The following is a 25303-nucleotide window of genomic DNA, read 5'->3' on the forward strand; positions in this document are numbered from 1 at the left end:
TAGGTGGAAAATCTGGCACACTACTGCGCTGTAACAATATTCTTTGATTTTGTTGACTCGACTAAAGTGACAAATAGTTTTATTTTGTACGTGATTCAGGAAAATTCGTGAATTCGTTTTATATACCCAGGTTCTTTGTGATCCCGTCAGATGTACTTCAGATCCATTGTTCTTGTTGTGATCTTCAATCCAGAGACTCGTTTGATGCAGCTCACGATGCTACTCTGTCCTGTACAAACCTCTTCATCTTTGAATAACAATTCAGTAGCTCCTCATCAGTTGCGTGACCTACCCATCTAATCCTCAGCATTCTTATTTAGCCCCACATTTAAAAAGTTTCTATTCTCTTCTTACCTACATTGTTTATCATCCATGTTTCACTTCCATACATGGTTACACCCCATACAAATGCTTTAACAACAGGCTTCCTGATACTTGAATCTCTACTCGATGTTAACGAATTTCTCTTCTTCAAAAACGCTTTCCTTACCATAGCCAGTTTACATTTTATATCCTCTCTACTTCGACCATCATCAGTTATTTTGCTCCCCAAATACCAAAACTCATTTACTACTTTAAGTGTCTCTTTTCCCAATCTAATTCCCTCAGCACCACCTGACTTAATTCAACTACATTTCATTATCCTCGTTTTGCTTTTATTGATGTTCATCTTATATCCTCCCTTCAAGACACTGTCCATTTCGTTCAGCTGTTCTTCCAGGTCCTTTTGCAGTCTCTGACAGAATTAAAATATTGTCGGCGAACCTCAAAGTTTTTTTTTTCTTCTCCACGGATTATTCCTACTCAAAATTTTTTCTTTTGTTTCCTTTACTGCTTGCTCAATATACAGATTGAATAACATCGGGGATATGCTGCAACCCTGTCTCACTCCCTACTCAACCATTGCGTCCCTTTCATGCCCCTCGACTCTTATAACTGCCATCTGGTTTCTGTACAAATTTTAAATAGCCTTTCGCTCCCTGTATTTTACCCCTGCCACCTTCAGAATTCGAACGAGAGTATTCCAGTCAGTATCGTCAAAAGCTTTCTGTAAGTCTACAAATGCTAGAAACGTAGGTTTGCCTTTCCTTAATCTAAGATTAGTCGTAGGGTCAGTATTGTCTCGCGTGTTCCAACATTTCTACGGATTCCAAACTGATCTTCCCCGATGTCGGCTTCTACCAATTCTTCCGTTCGTTTGTAATGAATTCGTGTTAGTATTTTCTATGGAATTAGAATTATTGTATTCCTCTTGAAGTTTGAGCTATTTCGCCTGTCTCATACATCTTGCTCACCAGATGGAAGAGATTTGTCATGGCTGGCTCTCCCAAGGCTATCAGTAGTTCTAATGGAATGTTTTCTACTCTCGGGGCCTTGTTTCAATTTAGGTCTTTCAGTGCCCTGTCAAATTCTTCACGCATTAACATATCTCCCATTTCATCTTTATCTAAGTCCATTTCCATTTCCATAATATTTCCCTCAAGTACATCGCCCTTGTATAGATCCTCTATATTCCACCTTTCTACATTCTCTTCTTTGGTTAGGACTGGTTTTCCATCTGAGCCCTTGATATTCATACAGGTGGTTCTCTTTTCTCCAAATGTCTTTAATTTTCTTGTAGCCAGTATCTGTCTTACCCCTAATGATATACGCTTCTACATCCTTACATTTGTCCTCTATCCGTCCCTGGTTAGCCATTTTGCCCTTCTGTCGATCTCATTTTTGAGACGTTTGTATTCCTTTTCGTCTGTTTCATTTACGGCGTTTTTATATTTTCTCCTTTCATCAATTAAATTCAGTATCCCTACTGTTACCCAAGGTTTTCTACTAGCCCTCGTCTCTTTATCTACTTAATCCTCTGCTGCCTTCACTATTTCATCTCTCAAAGCTACCCATTTCTTCTCTATTGTATTCCTTTCCCCTGTTCTTGTCAACAGTTCCCTAATGCTCTCTCTAAAATTCTCTACAACCTCTGGCTCTTTCAGTTTATCCAGGTCCCATCTCCTTAAATTAGTACCTTTCTCGCAGTTTCTTTAGTTTCAATCTACAGTTCATAACCAATAGCTTCTTCCATGTATACGCTCTTCTTTCATGATTCTTAAATCGGGTTTTAGCTACGATTAAGTTACTCTCTGTGCAAAATTCTACCAGGCAGCTTCCTCTTTCATTCCTTACCCCCATTTCATATTCACCTACTTTTCCTTCTCTCCCCTTTCCTGCGATAAAATTCCAGTCTCCCATCACTATTAAATTTTCGTCTCCCTTGCCTGTGTGAATAATTCCTTTTGTAGCGTCATACATTTCTTCAGTCTGTTCATCATCTGCGGAGCTAGTTTTCATATAAAGTTGTACTACCGTGATAGGCGTGGGCTTCGTGTCTATCTTGGATACAATAATGCGTTCACTATGCTGTTCGTAGTAGCTTATCCGCGTTCCTATTTTTTATTCATTATTTCACCTACTCCGGCATTACCGTTATTTGATTTTGTATTTACAACCCTGATTCACCTGACCAGAAGTCTTGTTCTTCCTGCTACCGAACTTGACTAATTCCCACTATATCTAACTTTAACCTACCCATTTAAATTTTCTAACCTACCTGACGGAGACTTATGTACCTCCAGAATATTTTACCCAAGAAGACGCCATCATCATTTGAGCATGCTGCATGCCCTCAGGAAAAATTACGGCTGTAGTTTCCCCTTGCTCTCAGCCGTTCACAGTATCAGCACAGCAATGACGTTTTGGTTAATTGGTTAATGTTACAAGGCCTGATCAGTCAGTCATCCAGACTATAGCACCTGCAACTAGTGGAAAGGCTGCTGCCCTCTTCAGGAACCACATGTTTGTCTGGCGTCTCAACAGATACCCTCCGCTGTGGTTGCGTCTACGGTGCGGCTATCTGTATCGCTAAGGCACGCAAGCCTCCCCACCAACGGCAAGGTCCACGGTTCATGCGGAGGGGCGGGGGGTGGGGGGGTGGGGGGGACCCATTAGGCCCAGAATAAACGAACACCAGTGTTACGTCTAGCTGAGAGTGAATCGCAAGTCGAGCGGCCAAAAACCCTGAGTATTAAGGGGAACTTAAAAAAAAAGAAAAAGGAAAAAACCGAGGCAGAAGCTGTAAAATGAAACGCACTGAAGGAATCGCAATGCCATTGCATGCAGAAGGTGGTGAAGGTGGTGTGCCGCCAAACTCGCAGCTAGACGGACATAGGGGCACACCTGTGTTGCCAGCTGTTCGTTTTTTTACCGAATTGTTCAGTATTTCAGTATTTCAGCCCCTTACTCGGTGTTCAGTACTTAAGTATGAGAGGTTCGTAATTTTTAGAATTCCATTAATATTTTATTTACTGATTTGTAAAATCATGTGAATAATTTAGTGCCGATATGATAAAAGCAGAATTATTCTTTCATTGTAATTTTAAGTTTGCAAAAAGCAACGACTGTTATTAAAAGATTAAAGGTAACAAACATATGTCGAAACCTCTAACTAACAAGAATAAATATAATTTGTGAGGCTTACCAAGTGCTTTAGCATTTTCACACACAGCTCAGCAAATCTTTCGCGAGGCTCTGTTCGGTAATTTTGTCCGTTTAATCTTGCAACTCTAGCGCACAACCAACTGACAAGAGGGCGAGCACGTGGATGCTTCAACCGTCCACTCCGTTTAGTAGTGCTGGGAAAGAGAAATGGAGGCTTCGAAAGAAAATACACTCCTGGAAATTGAAATAAGAACACCGTGAATTCATTGTCCCAGGAAGGGGAAACTTTATTAACACATTCCTGGGGTCAGATACATCACATGATCACACTGACAGAACCACAGGCACATAGACACAGGCAACAGAGCATGCACAATGTCGGCACTAGTACAGTGTATATCCACCTTTCGCAGCAATGCAGGCTGCTATTCTCCCATGGAGACGATCGTAGAGATGCTGGATGTAGTCCTGTGGAACGGCTTGCCATGCCATTTCCACCTGGCGCCTCAGTTGGACCAGCGTTCGTGCTGGACGTGCAGACCGCGTGAGACGACGCTTCATCCAGTCCCAAACATGCTCAATGGGGGACAGATCCGGAGATCTTGCTGGCCAGGGTAGTTGACTTACACCTTCTAGAGCACGTTGGGTGGCACGGGATACATGCGGACGTGCATTGTCCTGTTGGAACAGCAAGTTCCCTTGCCGGTCTAGGAATGGTAGAACGATGGGTTCGATGACGGTTTGGATGTACCGTGCACTATTCAGTGTCCCCTCGACGATCACCAGTGGTGTACGGCCAGTGTAGGAGATCGCTCCCCACACCATGATGCCGGGTGTTGGCCCTGTGTGCCTCGGTCGTATGCAGTCCTGATTGTGGCGCTCACCTGCACGGCGCCAAACACGCATACGACCATCATTGGCACCAAGGCAGAAGCGACTCTCATCGCTGAAGACGACACGTCTCCATTCGTCCCTCCATTCACGCCTGTCGCGACACCACTGGAGGCGGGCTGCACGATGTTGGGGCGTGAGCGGAAGACGGCCTAACGGTGTGCGGGACCGTAGCCCAGCTTCATGGAGACGGTTGCGAATGGTCCTCGCCGATACCCCAGGAGCAACAGTGTCCCTAATTTGCTGGGAAGTGGCGGTGCGGTCCCCTACGGCACTGCGTAGGATCCTACGGTCTTGGCGTGCATCCGTGCGTCGCTGCGGTCCGGTCCCAGGTCGACGGGCACGTGCACCTTCCGCCGACCACTGGCGACAACATCGATGTACTGTGGAGACCTCACGCCCCACGTGTTGAGCAATTCGGCGGTACGTTCACCCGGCCTCCCGCATGCCCACTATACGCCCTCGCTCAAAGTCCGTCAACTGCACATACGGTTCACGTCCACGCTGTCGCGGCATGCTACCAGTGTTAAAGACTGCGATGGAGCTCCGTATGCCACGGCAAACTGGCTGGCACTGACGGCGGCGGTGCACAAATGCTGCGCAGCTAGCGCCATTCGACGGCCAACACCGCGGTTCCTGGTGTGTCCGCTGTGCCGTGCGTGTGATCATTGCTTGTACAGCCCTCTCGCAGTGTCCGGAGCAAGTATGGTGGGTCTGACACACCGGTGTCAATGTGTTCTTTTTTCCATTTCCAGGAGTGTAAAATGGGTGTAATACGTTTCGTTACAGCAGAAGCACTGCAGGGAACGGGAATCAGTTGAAGAAAGGCACAAGTATACGGAAAGCACTGCACATCCGTCGCAAGTGTCAAGCGTGACACAAGTGATTTAAGGAAGAATTGATGTTGGCTGGTGACGCACAACCTGGTACGCCACAGCGCAGTACCATACCGTTGTCCAGCAGGCGGATGCCCGCAGTTACGGTGACAGCCATTCACCCAAAGATCGGATGAGAGTCGGAACTGCAACGGAAATTCAGTGCTCTCCGTACATTTTTGCCATTCTTCGATTAACTTCCGTTCCCCGCACTGATTCCGCTGTAAGGAAACGCGCAAGACCCGTTTGCTCTTCTTTTGGAGCCATCGTTTCTCTGTTTTCAGCACGACTGAGTGCAGTGGACGGTCGACGTGTTCACCTGCTCGTCTGTCGTCACTTGGTAGTGAAACCATGTCCCTCTAGCGGCGAGGTTGGAGCCTAAGCGTTCGTATAGCGGCCAAATCTTCTTCCGTAAGCAAAGGCATTACGATCCTTTCAGCGGTTTTCATTTTGCAAACCCGCGGCTGTTTTCTTTATGAATGACCCTTATATGTACAGCAAAGTCAACCAGACCAGGCTTTGTTTGGCTACGTTAAATAGAAGGAAGCATGTATTCTGAGGTGATGATACGAGTATTCAAATATCGTAATGTCAGCAAATAATTTTTAAACTCACCATCAAACCGTTGTGATCAGGCACTGCAGTTCCACGGCTTACGGCGTACAGATAAATTATATCCGAAAGCTGAGAAATATCACACTATAAGTAGATAATTAAGTAAAGCTGGATACTGTATGAATTCAACATCATAAAAAATATTCCACTTGTTTTTCAGAAATAACAGATAATGTGATTCCTCATCTTCAACATGGTTTAAGCATTATTCTTTATAATGATGAATTAGCATGTATCCCTCGATCTGCGTCCCGGCGTCGCATTTCCCTCGGCTCGTATCGAACATCAGTGTTTTAGCACATAATAGTACATATTGCTGATGTATGTTAACGTGCTGTGCGTCCAGTTTCTTCAATCGTGCCTGGTGTGGATGTTTGAGCCCTGTTAACTCGCGAGAATGGGTCAAATATTAATAAATGGTTCAAATGGCTCTGAACACTATGGGACTTATCTGCTGAGGTCATCAGTCCCCTAGAACTTAGAACTACTTAAATCTAACTAACCTAAGGACATCACACACATCCATGTCCGAGGCAGGATTCGAACCTGCGACCGTAGCGGGGACTTAACTGCTGAGGTCATCAGTCCCCTAGAACTTAGAACTACTTAAACCTAACTAACCTAAGGACATCACACACATCCATGTTCGAGGCAGGATTCGAACCTGCGACCGTAGCGGTCGCGCGGTTCCAGACTGTAGCTCCTAGAACCGCTCGGCCACTCCGGCCGGCTCAAATATTAATAACGGTGGCGTATTTATTGCTGGGTTGGAAAGAGTTCGACAATATGTAGAGCGGATGTTACTGATTCCGAATGTGAAATAATCGGAGTGAAGTTGGGCATCAAATGTGGTCAAACGTAGTTGTATTTAGCAGAACGCTTCAGACAGTACCTGGAGAAAATGGCGAGTACGTTTCCTCGTCATGCTGCTACAACATGGACAGACTTTAGTTTATCAGCTACAGAATGGGCTAGTCATGAATTAAAACAGATGCAAAGGCTGGTATTCGTGTAAGATTTTCTCAATGTGTTGCCTGAAAGTCTTTCGAGCAGATAGTTGGAGAAGCAACTAGTCAACATCTTAGACGTCCAAGCAGCTATCAGAACCCGACTTTTCGAATCAGTTGATCGTAGAGGAGGGTATCAGTGATCATAAGGCTGCGATAGCACGAATGACCATGTTTGCTACAAGGAATGTAGTAAGGTGTGGAGGACGAAAAGGGCCTGCCGAGGCTCAATAGCCGCTTTGTAAATTTGCTACGAAAGCAGAGAGATCCAGATCACAGATGTAAGAGATGTCAAAACATGAACGAAGCCAAAATGATCGCAAAGCCGCACCCACATCGGCCGCGCCGCGCAAATCCAAGGAAAGTGGTTCGGTGCAGCGCGGCGAAGCTGGCGTAGGCGCGGCTTCAGAAGGCAAATACGAGAAGCGTTCATCAATTTGTCGGTAATATTTTGCCGGTCGATCCGACTGGAAATTCTAAGAAAATTTAGTGTTACGCAAATACAAGAACCGGATCGAAATTATCTGCTCATTCACTCATTGGCCTTACTGGCGCCTGAACGGAAGATGGCGGAGAGAACGCCGAGATGTTGGATCCGGTCTTCTGAAATCGCCGCGGAAGATCGTGACAAAGTTCCACCTTTCAATCGTCACACGAACATCGAAATGGCAGAACCTCAACTGAAACTACTCAATAGTGGAAATTCTACCAAGACCTAGTGGACGAGTTTGCTTCCCTTGCAGCAGTTTATCGTAGTATCCAGAATGAATTTGGAAGGTAGGAGACGAGGTACTGGCAGAAGTAAAGCTGTGAGGACGGGGTGTGTGAGTCGTGCTTGGGTAGCTCAGATGGTAGAGCACTTGCCCGCGAAAGGCAAAGGTCCCGAGTTCGAGTCTAGGTCCGGCACACAGTTTTAATCTGCCAGGAAGTTTCTTGTCGTAGTATGCTGGAGCAACGGTGGGTACCAAGCCATTGGAAAAAAGCGTAGATTATTCCCGTTTTCAAGAAAGGTCATACAGTCTTAGGCCTTCATCGCTGACGTCAAACTGTTATAGAATTACGAAACATCTTTTTGTGCTAATGCATTATGAAGTTTTCAGAGAATGAATATCTCTTTAGTAAAAATCAGTACGGGTTCCGCAAACAGCGACTTGTGGCTCGCTCTGTTCGTCCATGAGATCCAGAGCGCTGTAAACAACGGCGCCCAGGCTGATGCCGTGTCCCTTGATATCCGGCAGGCGTTCGATACAGCTCCGCACTACCGTTTAGTGGACAAAGTGAGAGATTACCGAGTGAAGACTGTGGCGAATTTCAAGAAGACCTGCAGACGATTTTTTTAATTTAGTGGCTTTTGGCACGCACCCATACAGCCATCTCAACTCCGGAATGTCAGTTATAAAGATACGAACTTAAGGACAACACAACACCCAGTCCCCAAGCTGAGTAAATGTCGGACCCGGTCGGGAATCGAAACAGTCGCGCTGACTGCGCAGCTACCGAGACGGACATCTGCAGAGGATGAACGGTTGGTGTAGGGACTGGCAGTGGAACCCGGAATTAAGTAAATGCATTGTGCAGAAATAGGCGACGAAATCCACTGCAGCTCGATTAGACTACTGGTAGCAACTGACGGGAAACACCAACTAACGTTAAGTAGGCGTAACGAGAAGAAAATGACAACGCTATCGCAGCTGCTGTTTTTTGAAATGAATGAATGAGTAGGCGTAACCAGCCCGAGTGACCTAAAGTGGAATAACATAAAACAAACTCTAAGTAAATTAGATGACAGACTGACAATTATTGTAAGAAACGTAAGCGAATTTGTTTGTCCATGAAAAAATAGCTTACCAAACACACGCCCGACCGATTCTTGAGCACTGTTCATCAGTCTACGAGCTTTACTGGGTTTTATTAATAGAAGAGATATGTAATATTCTACGAAGAGCGGCGCATTTCGTCACGGGACCGGTTGGTCGTCGCGACAGCGTTACAGAGTCGATCGGCGAACTGCACTTCAGACACTGCAAAGGAGCGTTGTGCATCATTTAAATGTTCACCATTGAAATTCCGAGAATGTACGTTCCAGGAAGAAACGGGCAACACATTATTTCCTCCCACATACGTCTCGCCAAGTGACAACGACGACAAAAATTAAAGCTAATGCGAAGATTTAATGTCGATCTGTCTTCCCACACCCCACACCCCATTCCCGAATGGCACAGGTAAAAGGCTGGAGGAGAGGGACAGCGGTACCGCATGTACCGTACGTCACAGTCCGTAACGTGGTTTCCGGAGCATGACTTTATACAGTCCAATCTTGACTCATCTTCTGAATGTCCTATCGTTTGTCACCTGAGTTTTTCCTTGATCTTCAGACTAAAAATTTTAGGCAGTGAAATATATTACATGACTTTCTCAGTGAATAAACGCATCACCTTAGACTTCTGCATCACGACACGATGTCGTGCGTTAATTCTAGGCGCAGTCCTTTTTTTTCACTTAGCCACTCTCACAGTTCTTGGAATGTTCGTATCGTAATGTATGCAGCGTGTAAGATCATCTCGAGCGCATAATCTTATTTTGCCATGTGATTCCTAGCTGCTGTTTAGGACCATGAACCTCTGACATGGATGTGCTCCTTATATACAAATGGTTCAAATGGCTCTGAGCACTATGGGACTCAACTGCTGAGGTCATTAGTCCCCTAGAACTTAGAACTAGTTAAACCTAACTAACCTAAGGACATCACAAACATCCATGCCCGAGGCAGGATTCGAACCTGCGACCGTAGCGGTCCTGCGGTTCCAGACTGCAGCGCCTTTAACCGCACGGCCACTTCGGCCGGCCCTTATATACAGGACGGGCATAAGCAGCAATCTGAAATACGACTTACGGAGATTATTAATATCAATGCCGCCATAATTTCGTAATAACTCGCAGACAGAGGAAACAGCCAATCAGCACTGAACGTCCTACAGCCTTTCCGCTGATGATGAATCTGAATAGCACTCCAAGTGATCTAGAAAACATCTTGCTTCTTCACTTAATACAGAAAAGTTTATTAAAATTGCAGGCTTGAAAAATCAACCAAATGAATAGTTGAACACGTACGTCGAATGGGGCAGTGTACTAGCAATAAGTGATTAAAAATGATGGCACATTCGTAGACCCAGTAGCGCATTCTCTTTCGCGACAGTAAATGTTGTGTCTAACTCCGTGAGAGAAGAAAGCGTCAGGTTGCCTCGTAGACGCTACAGGGCGCAATATAAGCATGTGAGGCAGCTAGAATGGGTCAGGATTATCGATTTCCGGGAAATGGGATTATCACAAGGTGAAATTTCCGCCCATTCTGTAGAAACCACGAAAGTCTCATTCAGACTGTTACTAGCACGTATGTTCAATGCCAGAATGTAGTGTTTCCGGACAAATCCCGCTGCCAACCTGCCCTACAGTGACAGCTGCATACGCACTGACAGGGATGGAGAGTATTATACCATGAAAACAAATCAGTTATTTGTCAAACTTTGTGCATGTCTTCATCAAATAACGGGAATTAAATGATTGCTTGAGTCACTAAAAGATGATACAGGTCGGATAGGTGTGAAGTAGACCCTTGTTTTTTTTTTTTTTTTCATGACCTGATTAGGCATAAGTTGTCCGATTCAATCAGTTCTAATACAGTATCACTGCCAACTCATATAAAGCTATGTTCCCATAGGAAATATTCCATTTCTCATATTGCAACGCATCCATTCTGCTTGTGTTCGTGCACGCCATGACGCAACATAAGTCAGCTACAGCTTCAGTCAGCTTCCGGAGAGGTTTATGTGCTTCTCCAAACATGACTTTCAGGAGACATAACTCTGCCTCGAACATACTCACATGTCAGCGAAGATGCAAATTATCTGAATATCGCCACTGCTCAAATGCTCAGAGTTCTGCCGACGAATCAGCCCTACCCTCGCTCCCTGCCCTGCAGGAAGTCGCTGTCCGGGCGGTTATTTTGGGCGATCGCACGATTTTTAGCTTGCGTGGGAGACGCCAAGCAGAGCTGCATAACTAGTGGCGCCATGACGCCCTCCCTCCCTCCCCCCCCCCCCCTCCCTTCAACACATCTGGCACAGGAGTCAGTATCCGGCAGCGAATGAAGCGGGTCGTTTACACTGGCGGTTCTTAACCTGGTCGCCAAAGATAGTTCTTACGTACACCAAATGTTTAGGTAGCAACGCCAGGATCCTATGACAAACATTGGTTTCCGGAGTTAGGCATTGTATTACATGACTGTATCGCTTAACTATGGCGTAGCATGCTAGTCAAATCTGGTTCTGAATCTATGTAGCAAAGATAATGTAACCTCCTCGTTTACCAACCAAACTTCCAAAAAAGGATGAATTTGATTTATCGTGGCATGTTTTACGGAATTTGCCAGTGAATTTTTCTTGTGCTCTTAGACTACGTGCAGTACACAAGTAATTCTGGACTTGAGAAATACTCCTTCTCTCTTCTTCGCCACAATCTGCTTGTTAATGATTATTTCGTTTTATTGTTATTGAAATTAGAGAATGGCGCCCATGCGATGCTGATTTTGTCGAAATTTAAAAAGAGAGAGCCATGTTTTCATGTTTAGCTAACCTGCTGTACCGGAATTTAAGTAAAATGTAGTTTCTCTGAGACGCATCTCTTTACTCGTACTTTATCTCAGCGAACTTTCACTTACAGTGTAGCTGTTTCTCTGAAAAGCTCGGAGACAAGAATAATTTTGTGTCATCAAAGGTACACGAATTACGCATTGTAACGTTTATTTCTGTTCTTCTTGGAGAATTTCTAATGAAATCTCTCAGGAGAAATACCAAGATTTACCTATTCTCCGCGGTTATTTCCTACCATGACGATGATAACGGCAAAGACAATGCTAAGCAACGCAGACAAAAGGGAAATTGCAAACATTCCTACGTCGCAGGAAGGACGCAATGAGGTCACAGTAACGATCCCATGTTCGGAGAGTGCCTTCACATACACTCCCTTGGGCGTAAAAAAATGATACCAATAGGCTATACTCATAAGAAGTAATACAAGAATACACCGAGACTACGATATATTACGCGACGGTAACTCTCAATAAAAGTTCCTCTATGTAGAATTCTCGTTTACAGCGTTTAGGAGACTTACACCCATATAATTTCTGCAATTCTCACCGCCGTCGTTCTGGATAGCGAATTACCTTTTCGTCTTACACGAAAAGTTGACATGTAGTATCTTCTTTTTTAACAAAAAATATATCTCTGCGTTAGTTCACCTGTTCCAGATTGTTTTTCGCTTTTGATTTAAGGATTGTCGGAGCATCTCCTACAACGCACGAATTTCACAACATGCCTTCAGGTCACCTGTTGCATTTTCCTGATTTCTTCCCAATAGTATAGGTTTCGTATGGTGTCCAACCTAATAAATGCTATCAGTTATCCCTGAAAGGTTCTCATGATTTATATTTTTAAATTAGTAGTGCAAACCAATACGTTAACCCCATGTATTTGCCTCCTAATCGTATCTGCGTCCACGACAATATAGAACAAGGTTGTTCAATCTTTTAGTTTAAATGGGTCACATTGGAAAAATATTTTTGGGCCGCACATTATAAACTCAAGACTAAGAATATATATAAGGGACAGTCGGAGGTATACAGTTAACACACTGAAGTAATTTAGAGTTTATTGGTTTATGATTCTTTAATGTAAAAAAGCAAGTTTGAGTTGTTTTAACATTTTGACATTTCATAATGAGATTTAATCAATAACTTTATATATAAGTAATTATACAATGAAGACCCAAAGAAACTGGTACACCTGCCTAATATCATATAGGACCTCGCGAGCACGCAGGAGTGGCTCAGCACGACGTGGCAAGGCCTCGACTAATGTCTGAAGTAGTACTGGAGGGAACTGACACCAAAGTCCTGCAGGGCTGTCCATAAATCTGTAAGAGTGCGAGGAGGTGGAGATCTCTTCTGAACACCACGTTGCTAGGCAATTCAGATATGCTCAGTAATGTTCATGTCTGGGGAATTTGGTGAGCAGCAGAAGTGTTTAAACTCAGAAGAGTGTTCCTGGAGCCACTCTGTAGCAATCCTGGACGTGTGGGGTGTCGCATTGTCCTGCTGGAATTGCCCAAGTCCGTCGGAATGCACAATCGTCATGGACATCCGCTCGCCGTGTTGCGGCACTTCTGCGTGCTCGCTGGGGCCGTACACGATATTAGGCAGGTGTACCTGTTTCTTTGGCTCTTCAGTGTATCACTAACAGAACTCCAGGTATGAGGCCCCTAAGAATCCATTCCTTATGCACGGCGTTATACTAGGTAGAGCGTGGTCGCATGCATACCGATTATTGAACTGTGACACTAAATGCAACAGTATTTCACATCCCTTATGAAATGGCTCTGAGCACTATGGGACTCAACTGCTGAGGTCATTAGTCCCCTAGAACTTAGAACCAGTTAAACCTAACTAACCTAAGGACATCACACACATCCATGCCCGAGGTAGGATTCGAACCTGCGACCGTAGCGGTCTCGCGGTTCCAGACTGCAGCGCCAGAACCGCGCGGCCACTTCGGCCGGCATCCCTTATGAGTTTGTGTGACACGGAATTAAAGTACACTTAGGAATATTTTGCTCCCTTTAGTTCCGTGCGTTCATTGTATACAAGCTTAAACATCGCAGCACACTGTCCCCCAAGCAAAGGCCTATGTTTCGCATATGCACATGATTCCTGATCCTATAATCACACTGCGGTGTCATTTCCACATCCACTGACAGTGTACACTGTCTTTGTCAGAGAATTCCTCGCCTAAACCTACATACTGAAGATAAACACTAATCAAGAAGCTTTCGGAATCCATAGAGTTCCTATTAGTATCCAAACAATTTGTCTTTGAATAACTACTCAGTAACTTCTTTCTTATTTAATACTCAGTTTATCACATTGTAGCCGAAACGGTCATCAGTGCGTCCTTCTGAAAATAGCTCGAACATTTAAAAAACGTGTAGATTTACTAGTATCAACTTAAAAATGTGAACCTAGGTCTCAGTGTTTGCTCTGAAGCAAAGAACTTCGGAGGAAAGCCAAACAAGGTAGTAGAGGTAGGGGAGAAGAAGGTATTAAATAACTTATTCGGTTATTACCGCTGCTACGAATGTCTCTTACAAAACGACAAGAAAATAATTTTCTACTGTTTTACTTAAAAATTTGCTGCAGCTAATCTTACTTCATAATCGAACAGTCTGACACCATTATCAATAAGTAATTGTCAGAGGAAAAATAATCACTCAGTCCTCAGTTTCTCTTTCCATCTTACTACAGTATTATGAACTTGGTTTTGTCCACGCACTGACATTTTTTATACAACTGTATAGGAACATCGCTATCACAATGTTACATTTGTTGTTTAACTTGTACTTCGTCGTTCACAGACAATTCTGAAACGATTACAATGTGATCTTAGTGATGGGTTTTAGTGCAGATGATCACCACATTGTTCGTTCTTGTCATATACTGGATGCGCGCGGGGTAGCCGCGAGGTCTTTGGCGCCTTGTCACGAGAGGTACTCAGGGTACCCTCCGCCACACACCGTCAGGTGGCTTGCGGAGTATGGATGTAGATGTAGATCCGCGAGGCTTGACCAGTCGAAGATTCGAGTCCTCCCTTGGGCATGGGTATGTGTCTCGTCCTTAGCGTACGTTAGTTTAAGTTAGATTAAATAGTGTGTAAGCTTAGGGACGGATGACGTCAGCAGTTTGGTCCCATAAGACCTTACCACAAATTTCCAAATTTTCATATACTGGTATGATGTGGAATGAAAGTATACCGAAGAGTATTTTGCCGTCTGTACATCTGTGAATTCATCCTGTGCTGTTACATTAATCATAGCGGCACTTCCCCCAACAAAAGGCTGACGCTTCACATATGCATACAATGTAGTCATAGTGCTGTGTCATTTCCACAGCAAGTGACATTGTCTCCCGTACAGATATATCCGAACACATAGCGCAGTTAGTAGACGCGATTTAAAATCAGATACGAACTTAAAAAATGGTTCAAATGGCTCTGAGCACTATGGGACTTAACTTCTGAGGTCATCAGTCCCCTAGAACTTAGAACTACTTAAACCTAACTAACCTAAGGACAACACACACATCCTTGCCCGAGGCAGGATTCGAACCTGCGACCGTAGCAGTCGCGCGGTTCCAGACTGTAGCGCCTAGAACCGCTCGGCCACTCCGGCCGGCGATACGAACTTATGTCTCTATTAGTTGCAGGACACTGGCAACCTTCGATTACATATAAGGATAGAATACATCATGAAGAGAGTAATCCAATTGCAAGTAACAACAAAGAGCGAAATACAAAACAGATGACAAATGAAGATATTGGGCAAGAAAGGTAATGATGCTATGTAGCAGCAAGAAAACTCATGTTAGTCCTGCCATTAAAAAAAAATTCAGAACAGTTCTTCGGCTGCTACGGACGATGAAACATTTCTGAAGATGCTTTGTAAAATTAAATGAGAAAGTATTAGATTTAAGAGAGCGACAGAAACTAGTACGCTTGAACTGTCTTGCCAAACATTCGCATTACGACATGATGAAAATGCACTGCGGGAACGGTGTTCAGACTTCAATGCCACCGGTGCTGAAAATGTTTGTGAGCTGTTGACCGCTAGTGGAAGACGAGGAAGGATCAATGGTTGCTGTCCAGCAGACGGAGAAAACTGATGGTGTAACCGTTTGTTTGTAAACGCGCTGTTGAGCCTCATTAGAATCTAATGTACGTCACAGTGTTGTCACAACTGTGGGAATGTACATATTATCTACTTCCTCATTGTAGCTGCGACGTCTACAAATTGTCATTACACCGTGATATCCAACAACTAGGGCAATGTACTAACGTGCGTCGTAAGAGTCGTATCAGTGCTGCCAATAACTGTGTAATAATACAGCCACTGAAGGTGCATACTTAAGAAAATGACTTGAAATAAACGTTGGAAGCAAACGTTTTAATAGTGAAGTACGCCCCACACTTATTGATTTTTTTTTCAGTGCGTCCACTTAAGGCATCTAGTTCACAAAAAGTCTACGTGTGTCAAATTTCTTAGAGTATCCTGGCAATCCGTTGTCATCTTGTAGAATCGGGTGTATTGCCGGTGTCCCGCGTCTTCCCAATATGATATTTCGACGTCGTAGCTCGGAGTCTTCATCAGTGGTTTTTGAGACTCAAGAACACCGACAGTACACCGGCCAAAGTGTAGATAGTTGAAACTCGTTTGCGTATGACCAACAAACAAAATCTCTTTCTCTTTAACTATTGATAAAAGCAACTGTTGATAAAAGCAAGCTACTGCAACTTTAAAAGTTGCAAGGCGAAAAAAAATCTATTTTTTTATGTTGTGGGGAAGTGTTACAGAATGAACATTATAACTGCCACATTTTTTAATTCCTCTTTCGATAGTTAACAGTGAAGTTGCAAGAGAACACTGGTAACAGGAAACATTACTTTGTACTTTCTTCTACAGACGCTACAATTCGCGTAAATCGCTGCTGGTAACAGTCAAGATAATATCTTCCCTTTTATTTTAAAAAAGGTTTTATACTCTACGGTTCCCTCTAGTAACATGGAGGTTATTCGCTGATGTCTTAACACATGCCCTACCATCCTGACCCTTGTTCTTTTCAGTATTTTCCGTATGTTCCTTCGTTCGCCGATTTTGCGGAGAACCTCATCATTCATTATCTCATCAATCCACTTAATATTCAACATTATTCTATGGCACCAAATCTCAAATGGCTCGATTTTCTTCTGTTCCGGTTTTCCCAATGTCCACGATTTGCTACCATACAATGCTTTGCTCCAAACATACATTATTCCTCAACTTAAGGCCAATGTATGATACCAGTAGAATTCTCTTGGCCAGGAATACCCTCTTTGCCTATGCTAGTCTGCTTTTTATGTCCTCCGTCATGGATAATATTGCTTCCAGGGTAGCAGAATTTCTTAACTTCGTCTACTTCGTAATCACCAACTTTGCTGTTCAGTTTCTCATTTCTGCTACATCTCATAGCAGAATACGATAATCCTGCATGTGGTAGTTAAATGCGCTGCGGTTTGCATAAAACCCATAGGTAGGGGCAGCTGAGTCATCCTGTATAATCTTTTAGAGCTATGTATAAACAAGAGTGTCCGTTTCTTTGTTTGTTCGTTTGTAATTCATACATAGCTACCGTTTTATTCCGATCTTGGTGAAATTTTGCACATTTTACCTTCAAGACAACGGGAAGATCACTGTCTACATAAAATTTCGTAATCCGACTTGAAACGTATGTATGTATGTAATACATAAGGGGGAAAGATTGTTACCAATGATCTCTAAACGCTCTTGGCCGATTTACTTCAAATTTGCACACATCCAATAATAAACATTTGGGTGAAAATAAGCTATGTATTTGTTATATACACAACATGTAAATAAATACATAAAATATGTTGTTACCAAAAACCTCGAAACGTACTTGACCGATTTACTTCAAAGTTCTTGGCCAATTTACTTCAGACTTCTACATTCAGAGGAAAGAATGAAGAAAATTAATGAAAAGTTAAGGGCCTAACAAACGAAACATGTCTTGGTCAACTAACTGTAATTTCCATGCGAGAATAAATTACAGTGGCAATTCCCGTCTTAGAGACAGTACCGTCAAACGTTACTAGATCGCGGGACCAGCGAAAACGCGAGAATTTGACAGCAACCTGATCGCAAACTCTTATTTACTGATCAGTTGCCGTTGTTGCACATGACATATATCCTAGAAGATATTCTAGTCCGTGTTTCATAGTTATTTTTGTTATTAAATTACACAGTGCCATACAAACGCTAAGGCAAGTCTTGAATATAGTACAAACAAAAGTCTCTTGATCGCGGGCCGATCAAAAGATCGAACAGAACCCGAGACTTCCCGAAATGTGACGTAAACTGTTGGAACAGTTCGAGTCATGCTCAAACACAGCCCTACTTAAAACAGTGAAAACTGAGTTAAAAGAGTAGAAGTCGTCTTCTCCAAAAACACAATGAGACACTTATCGCAAAATGTAACAACAAAAAAATGGTTCAAATGGCTCTGAGCACTATGGGCAAATGGCTCTGAGCACTATGGGACTTAACATCTACGGTCATCAGTCACCTAGAACTTAGAACTACTTAAACCTAACCAACCTAAGGACGTCACACAACACCCAGTCATCACGAGGCAGAGAAAATCCCTGACCCCGCCGGGAATCGAACCCGGGAACCCGGGCGCGGGAAGCGAGAACGCTACCGCCCGACCACGAGCTGCGGACTGTAACAACACATGTCGCAACTAATCTTTTCATACAGGTGAAGATGTATTCAGTCGCTTTCCGTTGAAACCCAGTGATTCAAATATGTCCTTCCATTTAAAGCAATTGCAGTTCCCATGCGGCTTATATTCGCTGTGAGTTTCCACAAGGCACAGGGCCAATCACTTTCTGTGGCAGATATTAAACGTCCTGGGGAACGCCAGGCACTGCAGCTGGTGTTGTATACTACCCACCTTCCCTACATTTTATTGCTATTTTTCTCAGAATTTCGAACATTTTGCATCATTCTACGTTGTCGAACGCTATTTCTAGGTCGACGATAGCCATGAGCGTGTCTTGATGTTTCTTCAACCTTGTTTGCATTATCAAGCGCAACGCGAGAACAGCCTCTCTGGTGCCTTTACCTTTCCTAAAGCAAACTCATCGTCATCTGACAGATCCTCACTTTTCTTTTCCATTCTTTTGTATATTATTCTTGTCAGCATGAGCTGTTAAGATACAGTTCTCGCACCTGTCTGGCCTTGCTATCTTCGGAACCGTATGGATGGTATTTTTCGAAAGGCCTGATGGTACGTCGCCAGTCTCATACTCGTACATTCCACACACCAACGTGACTAGTAGTTTGGGTACTACTTCCTCCAGTGATTTTGGACATTCCGATGGAATGCCTTATTTGATTTCCAGTCTTCCGGAGCTCTTGTAAATTCTAATTTTACTACTGGACCACTTATGTCGTCCCTATCGACAACAACTTCGTTTTCTAACCCGTCATCAGACAAGTCGTCACCCTCATAGAGGTCTTCATTGTAGGCTTTCCACCTATCTGATGTTTCCTCTGCGTTCAACAATTGAATTCCCATTGTGCTCCTAATGTTAACACCCTTGCTTTTAATTTCATCGAAGACTGATCTGACTTTTCCGTATGCTGAATCAGCTCTCCCGACGACCGTTTGTTTTTCGATTGCTCTACGTCTTTCCTGCGGCCGCTGCGCCTCGGCTGTCCTGCATTTGCTGTTTATTTTATTCCTAATGGGTTTATATATTGCTGTATTCCTGCCTTTCTCTGAATATTCTTGTACTTCCGTTTTTCGTCGATGAATTGACTCATCTTTTACCCAAGGATTCTTCGCAGTTACCTTCCTCGTACCTATGTTCGTCTGTCCAATATCTGTGACTCTCCTTTTTAGAGCTGTCTAACCTCTTCAAGTGAGCTGTCTTCTCTGGTATCCTTATTGGAGTATCCACATCCTTAGCGAACTTCAAACGCATCTCGTTATCCCTCAGTACTTCAATATTCCACTTACATTCACAATGATTCTTTCGAACGATTCTCTTAAATTACCGTCTGTTCTTCATCATTACTTAATTTCAATCTGAGACTATATCTGCCCCACCGTACTCATTACAGTCCAGTATCTGATTTAGGACTCTCTGTCTGATCATGATGTAATGCAGCTGGAATCTTCCACTGTTTCACAATCTTCTCCAAATATACCGCCTCCTCTCGTGATTCTTGAACAGAGTATTCTCTATTACCATCTGGAATTTATTGCAGAAGTCAATTAGTCTTTATCCTGTCTCATTCGTACTCCCAGCCCATATAGTCCCGTAACATTTTCTTCCGTTCCTTAACTTACAACCGTGTTCCAATCTCCTACAACTATTAGATTTTCATCTCCCTTTACATGCTGAACTACCCATTCAGTTTCCACTCTCTTCATCTCCTGCTTGAGACGTTGGCATGTACACCAGAACTATCGTTACTGTCGAATCTGATGAGAACACTCCTATCACTTAACTGTTCACAGTAGCTCACTTCCTATTCATAACGAATCCTATTCCCATTATACCATTTTCTACGGCTGTTGATATTACCCTTTACTCATCTGATGAGAAATCCTTGTCTTCTTTGCATTTCACCTCGCTGACCCCACTATATCTAGATGGAGTCTTTGTATTTCCTTTTCAGATTTTCTAGCTGGCCTGCCACGTTCAAAATTCTGACCTTGCACGTCCCGACTTGTAAAACGTTACCCTTTCGTTGGTTGTTCACTCTTTTTCTCATGGTAACTTCCGCCTTAGCAGTCCCCTCCCGGAGATCCGAATGGTGGACTATTCCTGAAGCTCTTGCCACTGGAGAGGTCATCGTGACAGTTTTCTCAATTACAAGCCACATGTCCTGTGGATACACGTTATGTTTCTTTATTGCGGTGGTTTCCATTGTCATCTGCATCCTCATACCGTTGACCTTTGCCGATTGTTCGACCTTTTAGGGGCAGTTTCCTGGCCCTAGGGCAAGGAAGTGCCCTGAACCACTGTCGGCTACTCCGCCCTCTTGGACAAAACCGTTGGCAAAACGAGGGTGACTTCTTACGGCAGAAGTCTTCGGCCGCCATTTCAGACGATTTTTATTCAAAATTTAAGCAGTGGCGGGATTCGAACCCGGGACCGAGGACGTTTCGATAACTAGTCAAAGACGCTATTCTCTATATAGGATTTTATAAAAGACATGTCACCAAGGTTTGGCCAATCAGTTTCTTTGGGCTTAGCGCATAACCCGTCTTACATGTGCTCGGCAGCCGCTTAATGTATAATATACATATATACTCGCGTCATGGCCTAACGTATTTTGACATGAGTATTATCAACTCTGTGTCCTACTCAATTCACGAATGAAGGGGCGCTAAAATATGTGCCTCCGTCCCCATCCTAATCTCTCATCTTATTTGCATGATGACTACCGAGATACAAGATGGTTGTACAATTTTCTAAATATAACCGACAAGGTTTCCAAGAAAAACTCGCCCTTCTTCCAAAAATTCTCTTTACGTTCGCTGAACATCTCTGTTACGCTTCGTTAAAAGGTGCACTGTACTTTCTCAGAATTTTCTCAGCAAACCAAAGTCTTCCTCTCGTTTCCATGCCATTGATTGTAATTGTTAGTCCTTTTTCGCACACCATCGTAGTATTACTCCTAAACACCGAAACGGTGTGGCAGGAGAATCCCGGGTTTCTTCTCTTTGTTATGGGCATTATCTTGCATTTATTTGCAGTCAAAGAGAACTATCATCAATTACATCAAGTGAAAATCATGTCTGTGTCATTGCGAACGGTCTTATAACTATCCAGGGATGTTATATTTCTGTTGAAAACAACACAGTCATCGAACAGCCGCAGATGGCTGTTGACTCCATGTGATAATTTTTAAATGTAGGTTGGGAACACTGGCGTTGCTGTAACTATCCGCACAAACGAAGTCCACAGTTGTGCTGACACGTTTCGAAGAGGCGGATGGGAGCGGCCGTTAAAGGCATTTCCCATGTATGATCCTTCCCTCTCCGTGGGGCGTACATTTCCTTCTAGAAATTCGACATTATTTTCTTTTGGACATTTTCCGTCCACTGTTACGTACTGGGTTCTATCGGTCACTAATTCTTCGATGCAATCGCATATATATTAAGGCCACTCTGTATTAGCATACTTTGATTAGCTTATAATACGCACAAAAAGTCTGTAACAGACAGAAGTTGGGGATACTGCTCTGTAATTCTGCGCATCCGTTGTTCAACCTTATTTATATATTGGATTGGTGCAAAGTCCGAAGCGTCTTTGTTTTGCATGTTAGTATTCCGGTTGCTATGAGTTTATTTGTCGATAGTCATTTTTTATTCGTAGTTCACTGTTGCTATTTTAAGTTTACATGTTGTCAGATTGTCATTTAGAGATAGCGAGTGGAGCTGTGGACGCTAGAAAATGGAGTTTCAAATGGAGAAATCGGAAGACTTCCGAAATATTCTTCTGTTTGAGTTCAATAGAGGGAAGAAAAATGGTTCAAATGGCTCTGAGCACTATGGGACTTAACATCTATGGTCATCAGTCCCCTAGAACTTAGAACTACTTAAACCTAACTAACCTAAGGACAGCACACAACACCCAGCCATCACGAGGCAGAGAAAATCCCCGACCCCGCCGGGAATCGAACCCGGGAACCCGGGCGTGGGAAGCGAGAACGCTACCGCACGACCACGAGATGCGGGCAATAGAGGGAAGACAGCAGCGTAGACATCCAGAAACATTTGTGCCCTTTATGGGGATAATGCTACTTGATAGAACACGGCAAGAACACACAAAAGGTAATGTTGTGCATCTAGTGAAACAGCGACTGTGTGGTGTACTACGAACTGCTTCCCCGATGTGTAACCATCACTGCTGACATTTATTCTCAACAACTGAGACATCTTGCAGACGCAGTCCAAGAACAATTACCAGGAAGACAGCGAGAAGTGATGCTACTCCACGAAAATGGCCGTTTGCATTCTGTTAAACTGGAAAGAGACACTATACATGAGTTGGGTTGGGAAGCCATTCCACATCCACCTTATTCACTTGATTTTGCGCCCTCAAATTTTCATCTCTCCGCTCTCTATCGGAAAACCTTCAACGAACTTCCTTTCCGGATGGAAACGCGCTCCGAACGTAGCTCGACGAGTTCTTCGCCTCAAAACCTCGTGATTTCTACAGTCGCGTAATCGAAAAGTTACACCACCGCGATTATTATTACTTATGTGCTACTAACTCCATTCGCAATAAATGTCGGAGACAGTATCCACACATGCCGCCAAATGCACCTTCAAAATTACATTGTAGTACCATACACATACTTCAAGAGATGTGACGCCATAAATACTGAAATTCGTGGGAAAATTCCGCATCATGCATGAAGTTTCAATGCATTTATTCTTTATTACTAATGCACCCCTACAGTGGAGTCAATGTAAGAAAATCCCTGACATCTGGGAGTACTTTTGACAGCTTTCAACTGCGAAGTGGAAACGGCTGTGGGCGAAAACAATAACCGTCAATAGAGCTATGAAGAGGCGTTGCCACGACGCGTTTACAAAATCTTATTGTAGAGATATGAAGCAGCTGCGCCCAGCGTTATAGAAACTGTTTCATATTTTGGAAAATGTTTTCGTGAAGCCGGCCAGAGTGGCCGTGCGGTTCTAGGCGTTACAGTCTGGAGCCGAGCGACCGCTACGGTCGCAGGTTCGAATCCTGCCTCGGACATGGATGTGTGTGATGTCCTTAGGTTAGTTAGGTTTAAGTAGTTCTAAGTTCTAAGGGACTGATGACCTCAGATGTTAAGTCCCATAGTGCTCAGAGCCATTTGAACCATTTTTTGTTTTCGTGAATCCACTGAATTGCAATTCTTTCGATATACAATACAACACAGCAATTATTTATTTCCGTTTCTGTTAGAAAACTGAAAAAATGAATACGCGGGCAACGCGGGGTTTGGCAGCTAGTTTTTACAACATGTGTAGATTTAAGTAGCTTCTCCACACCGAGCTTTAAGTTTCTCATGTTGTCAGCTGTTCTTGATTCGAATTCTGGAATAACGAATCATAATATTGCGACATTCGATGACGAAACACAAATATCATAAGTTATCCTTATTTGCGAAAGTGCTTAATGAAGCGATAGCAGTAGAGAGGAGCGGTGTCGGTCACCTGCAGCATCTTCTGTATCTTGGGGATGCGCGTGGAGCCGCCGACCAGCACGACGTCGTGCACGGACGCCTTGTCCAGCTTGGCGTCGCCCAGGGCGCGCTCCACCGGCGCCAGCGTCTGCCGGAACAGGTCCATGCACAGCTCCTCGAAGCGCGCGCGCGTCACCTGCCAACACAGGCGAGAGCACGTCACCAGGCGTCGTCATCTGCCTGTCTGCAAAACACTATTTGTCAATTCTAAACTGCTTCACTGTTCTTGTTATAAATGCGATGTGCATGAAAAATTAAGCGCTCAGTTCCTCTGTTATGAATTTTCGATCTCTATATGCATGACACTGAAATAAACTACCTGATAGAAGGACTGGAGCATCCAGAAGGGGAAGGAGAAACGAAATGAAGCGTTACGGGTTCAGAGGGTACGTAACGCTACTGCAGTGATTACAAAACCGAGTCAAATGCACAAATGTCTTGGCAGTATGAACTCACTTATCAGTACGACCTTGCAAGCCCTCAACCATGGTTGCATGTACTGTTCGCTTGCGAACGGTGTCATAAAGGTGTTATTTACCCTCCTGAGTCAAGCTGGCTCACAACTGTTGTAAATGGTCCTAAATGTCCTGGATAATGGCACTGTGACAGAGAAGACGTCCAAGCTGGTCCCATACATGTTATACCTGGGACAGATCTGGGAATCTTGCTGATCACAGGAGCATCCAATACCACGCAAAAATTCATAGAATAAGTGTCATGTGTGTGTGACCATTATCCTATTGAAAAATGGCACCGAGATATTGTCGCATGAGAGTTAACACATGGGGATGCGTGATGCCAGTGAGGTAACGTTGTACCGTACTTGTTCCCTCAATCATACCCAGCCATTACCTGAAGTCATGCACGAATGCTCCCCATACTATGACGTCAGGATCAACACTACTGTGCCTCCCCAAAATATTGGAAGACTGGGAGCTCTCCCCAGGTCGCCGCCATGCTCGCCGACGATAGTCATCCGGGGTAGTGCAGAACCACAATTCATCACTGAACACCATGCGACGCTATTCGCCAGCTGTCCCTGCTTTCCGTTCACGCAACCACTCCCGGCGCAGTCGTTTGTGTTACGCTGTTAACTGCAGCCTACACATATCATGATTATTCCCTTATCCATGTCCTACTAATATCCGATCAATGGTGCGGGATGGCACAGAAGGTAGCAGCGAATGTATTACTTCTTCTCGGGTGATGGGTGCAGATATGAAGGGACTGAGTTTGATGCCCAACACGTCGTTCCTTCTTGGCGATGGTCAGACATGGTTGACTGGAACCATGAAGACAAGAGTGCCTAGACTCACGGCCTATACATTCCAGCATTGAGCCATTCTCACGTCCGAGTGCCTCACAAATTTGGATACTGGATTCGATGAGCCGGCGAAATGGGCACCAACAATGTCAGATGTCAGGGGCCGACAATGCTTTTTCACACAAATACGTCGGCATCTCCGTGTCCTTCACAGCCACCATTCAACATCCGAAGCCATTCAAGCC

The 25303-nt window shown here is 44.0% G+C and overlaps 1 protein-coding gene across 1 annotated transcript in view; it reads right to left on the reverse strand.

Annotated features, from left to right (window-relative positions):
- The window catches only part of LOC126254313 (heat shock protein 70 B2-like), a 127447-nt gene that overhangs the window by 26107 nt on the left and 76037 nt on the right, over window positions 1-25303 (reverse strand). The window contains exon 5 of the mRNA XM_049955302.1: window positions 23766-23930. Coding sequence (XP_049811259.1) covers window positions 23766-23930 — 165 coding nt within the window. The remainder of the gene's footprint in view (window positions 1-23765; window positions 23931-25303) is intronic.

Source organism: Schistocerca nitens, chromosome 1 (genome assembly GCF_023898315.1).
Source record: "Schistocerca nitens isolate TAMUIC-IGC-003100 chromosome 1, iqSchNite1.1, whole genome shotgun sequence".
Classification (NCBI taxonomy): Eukaryota; Metazoa; Arthropoda; class Insecta; order Orthoptera; family Acrididae; genus Schistocerca; species Schistocerca nitens.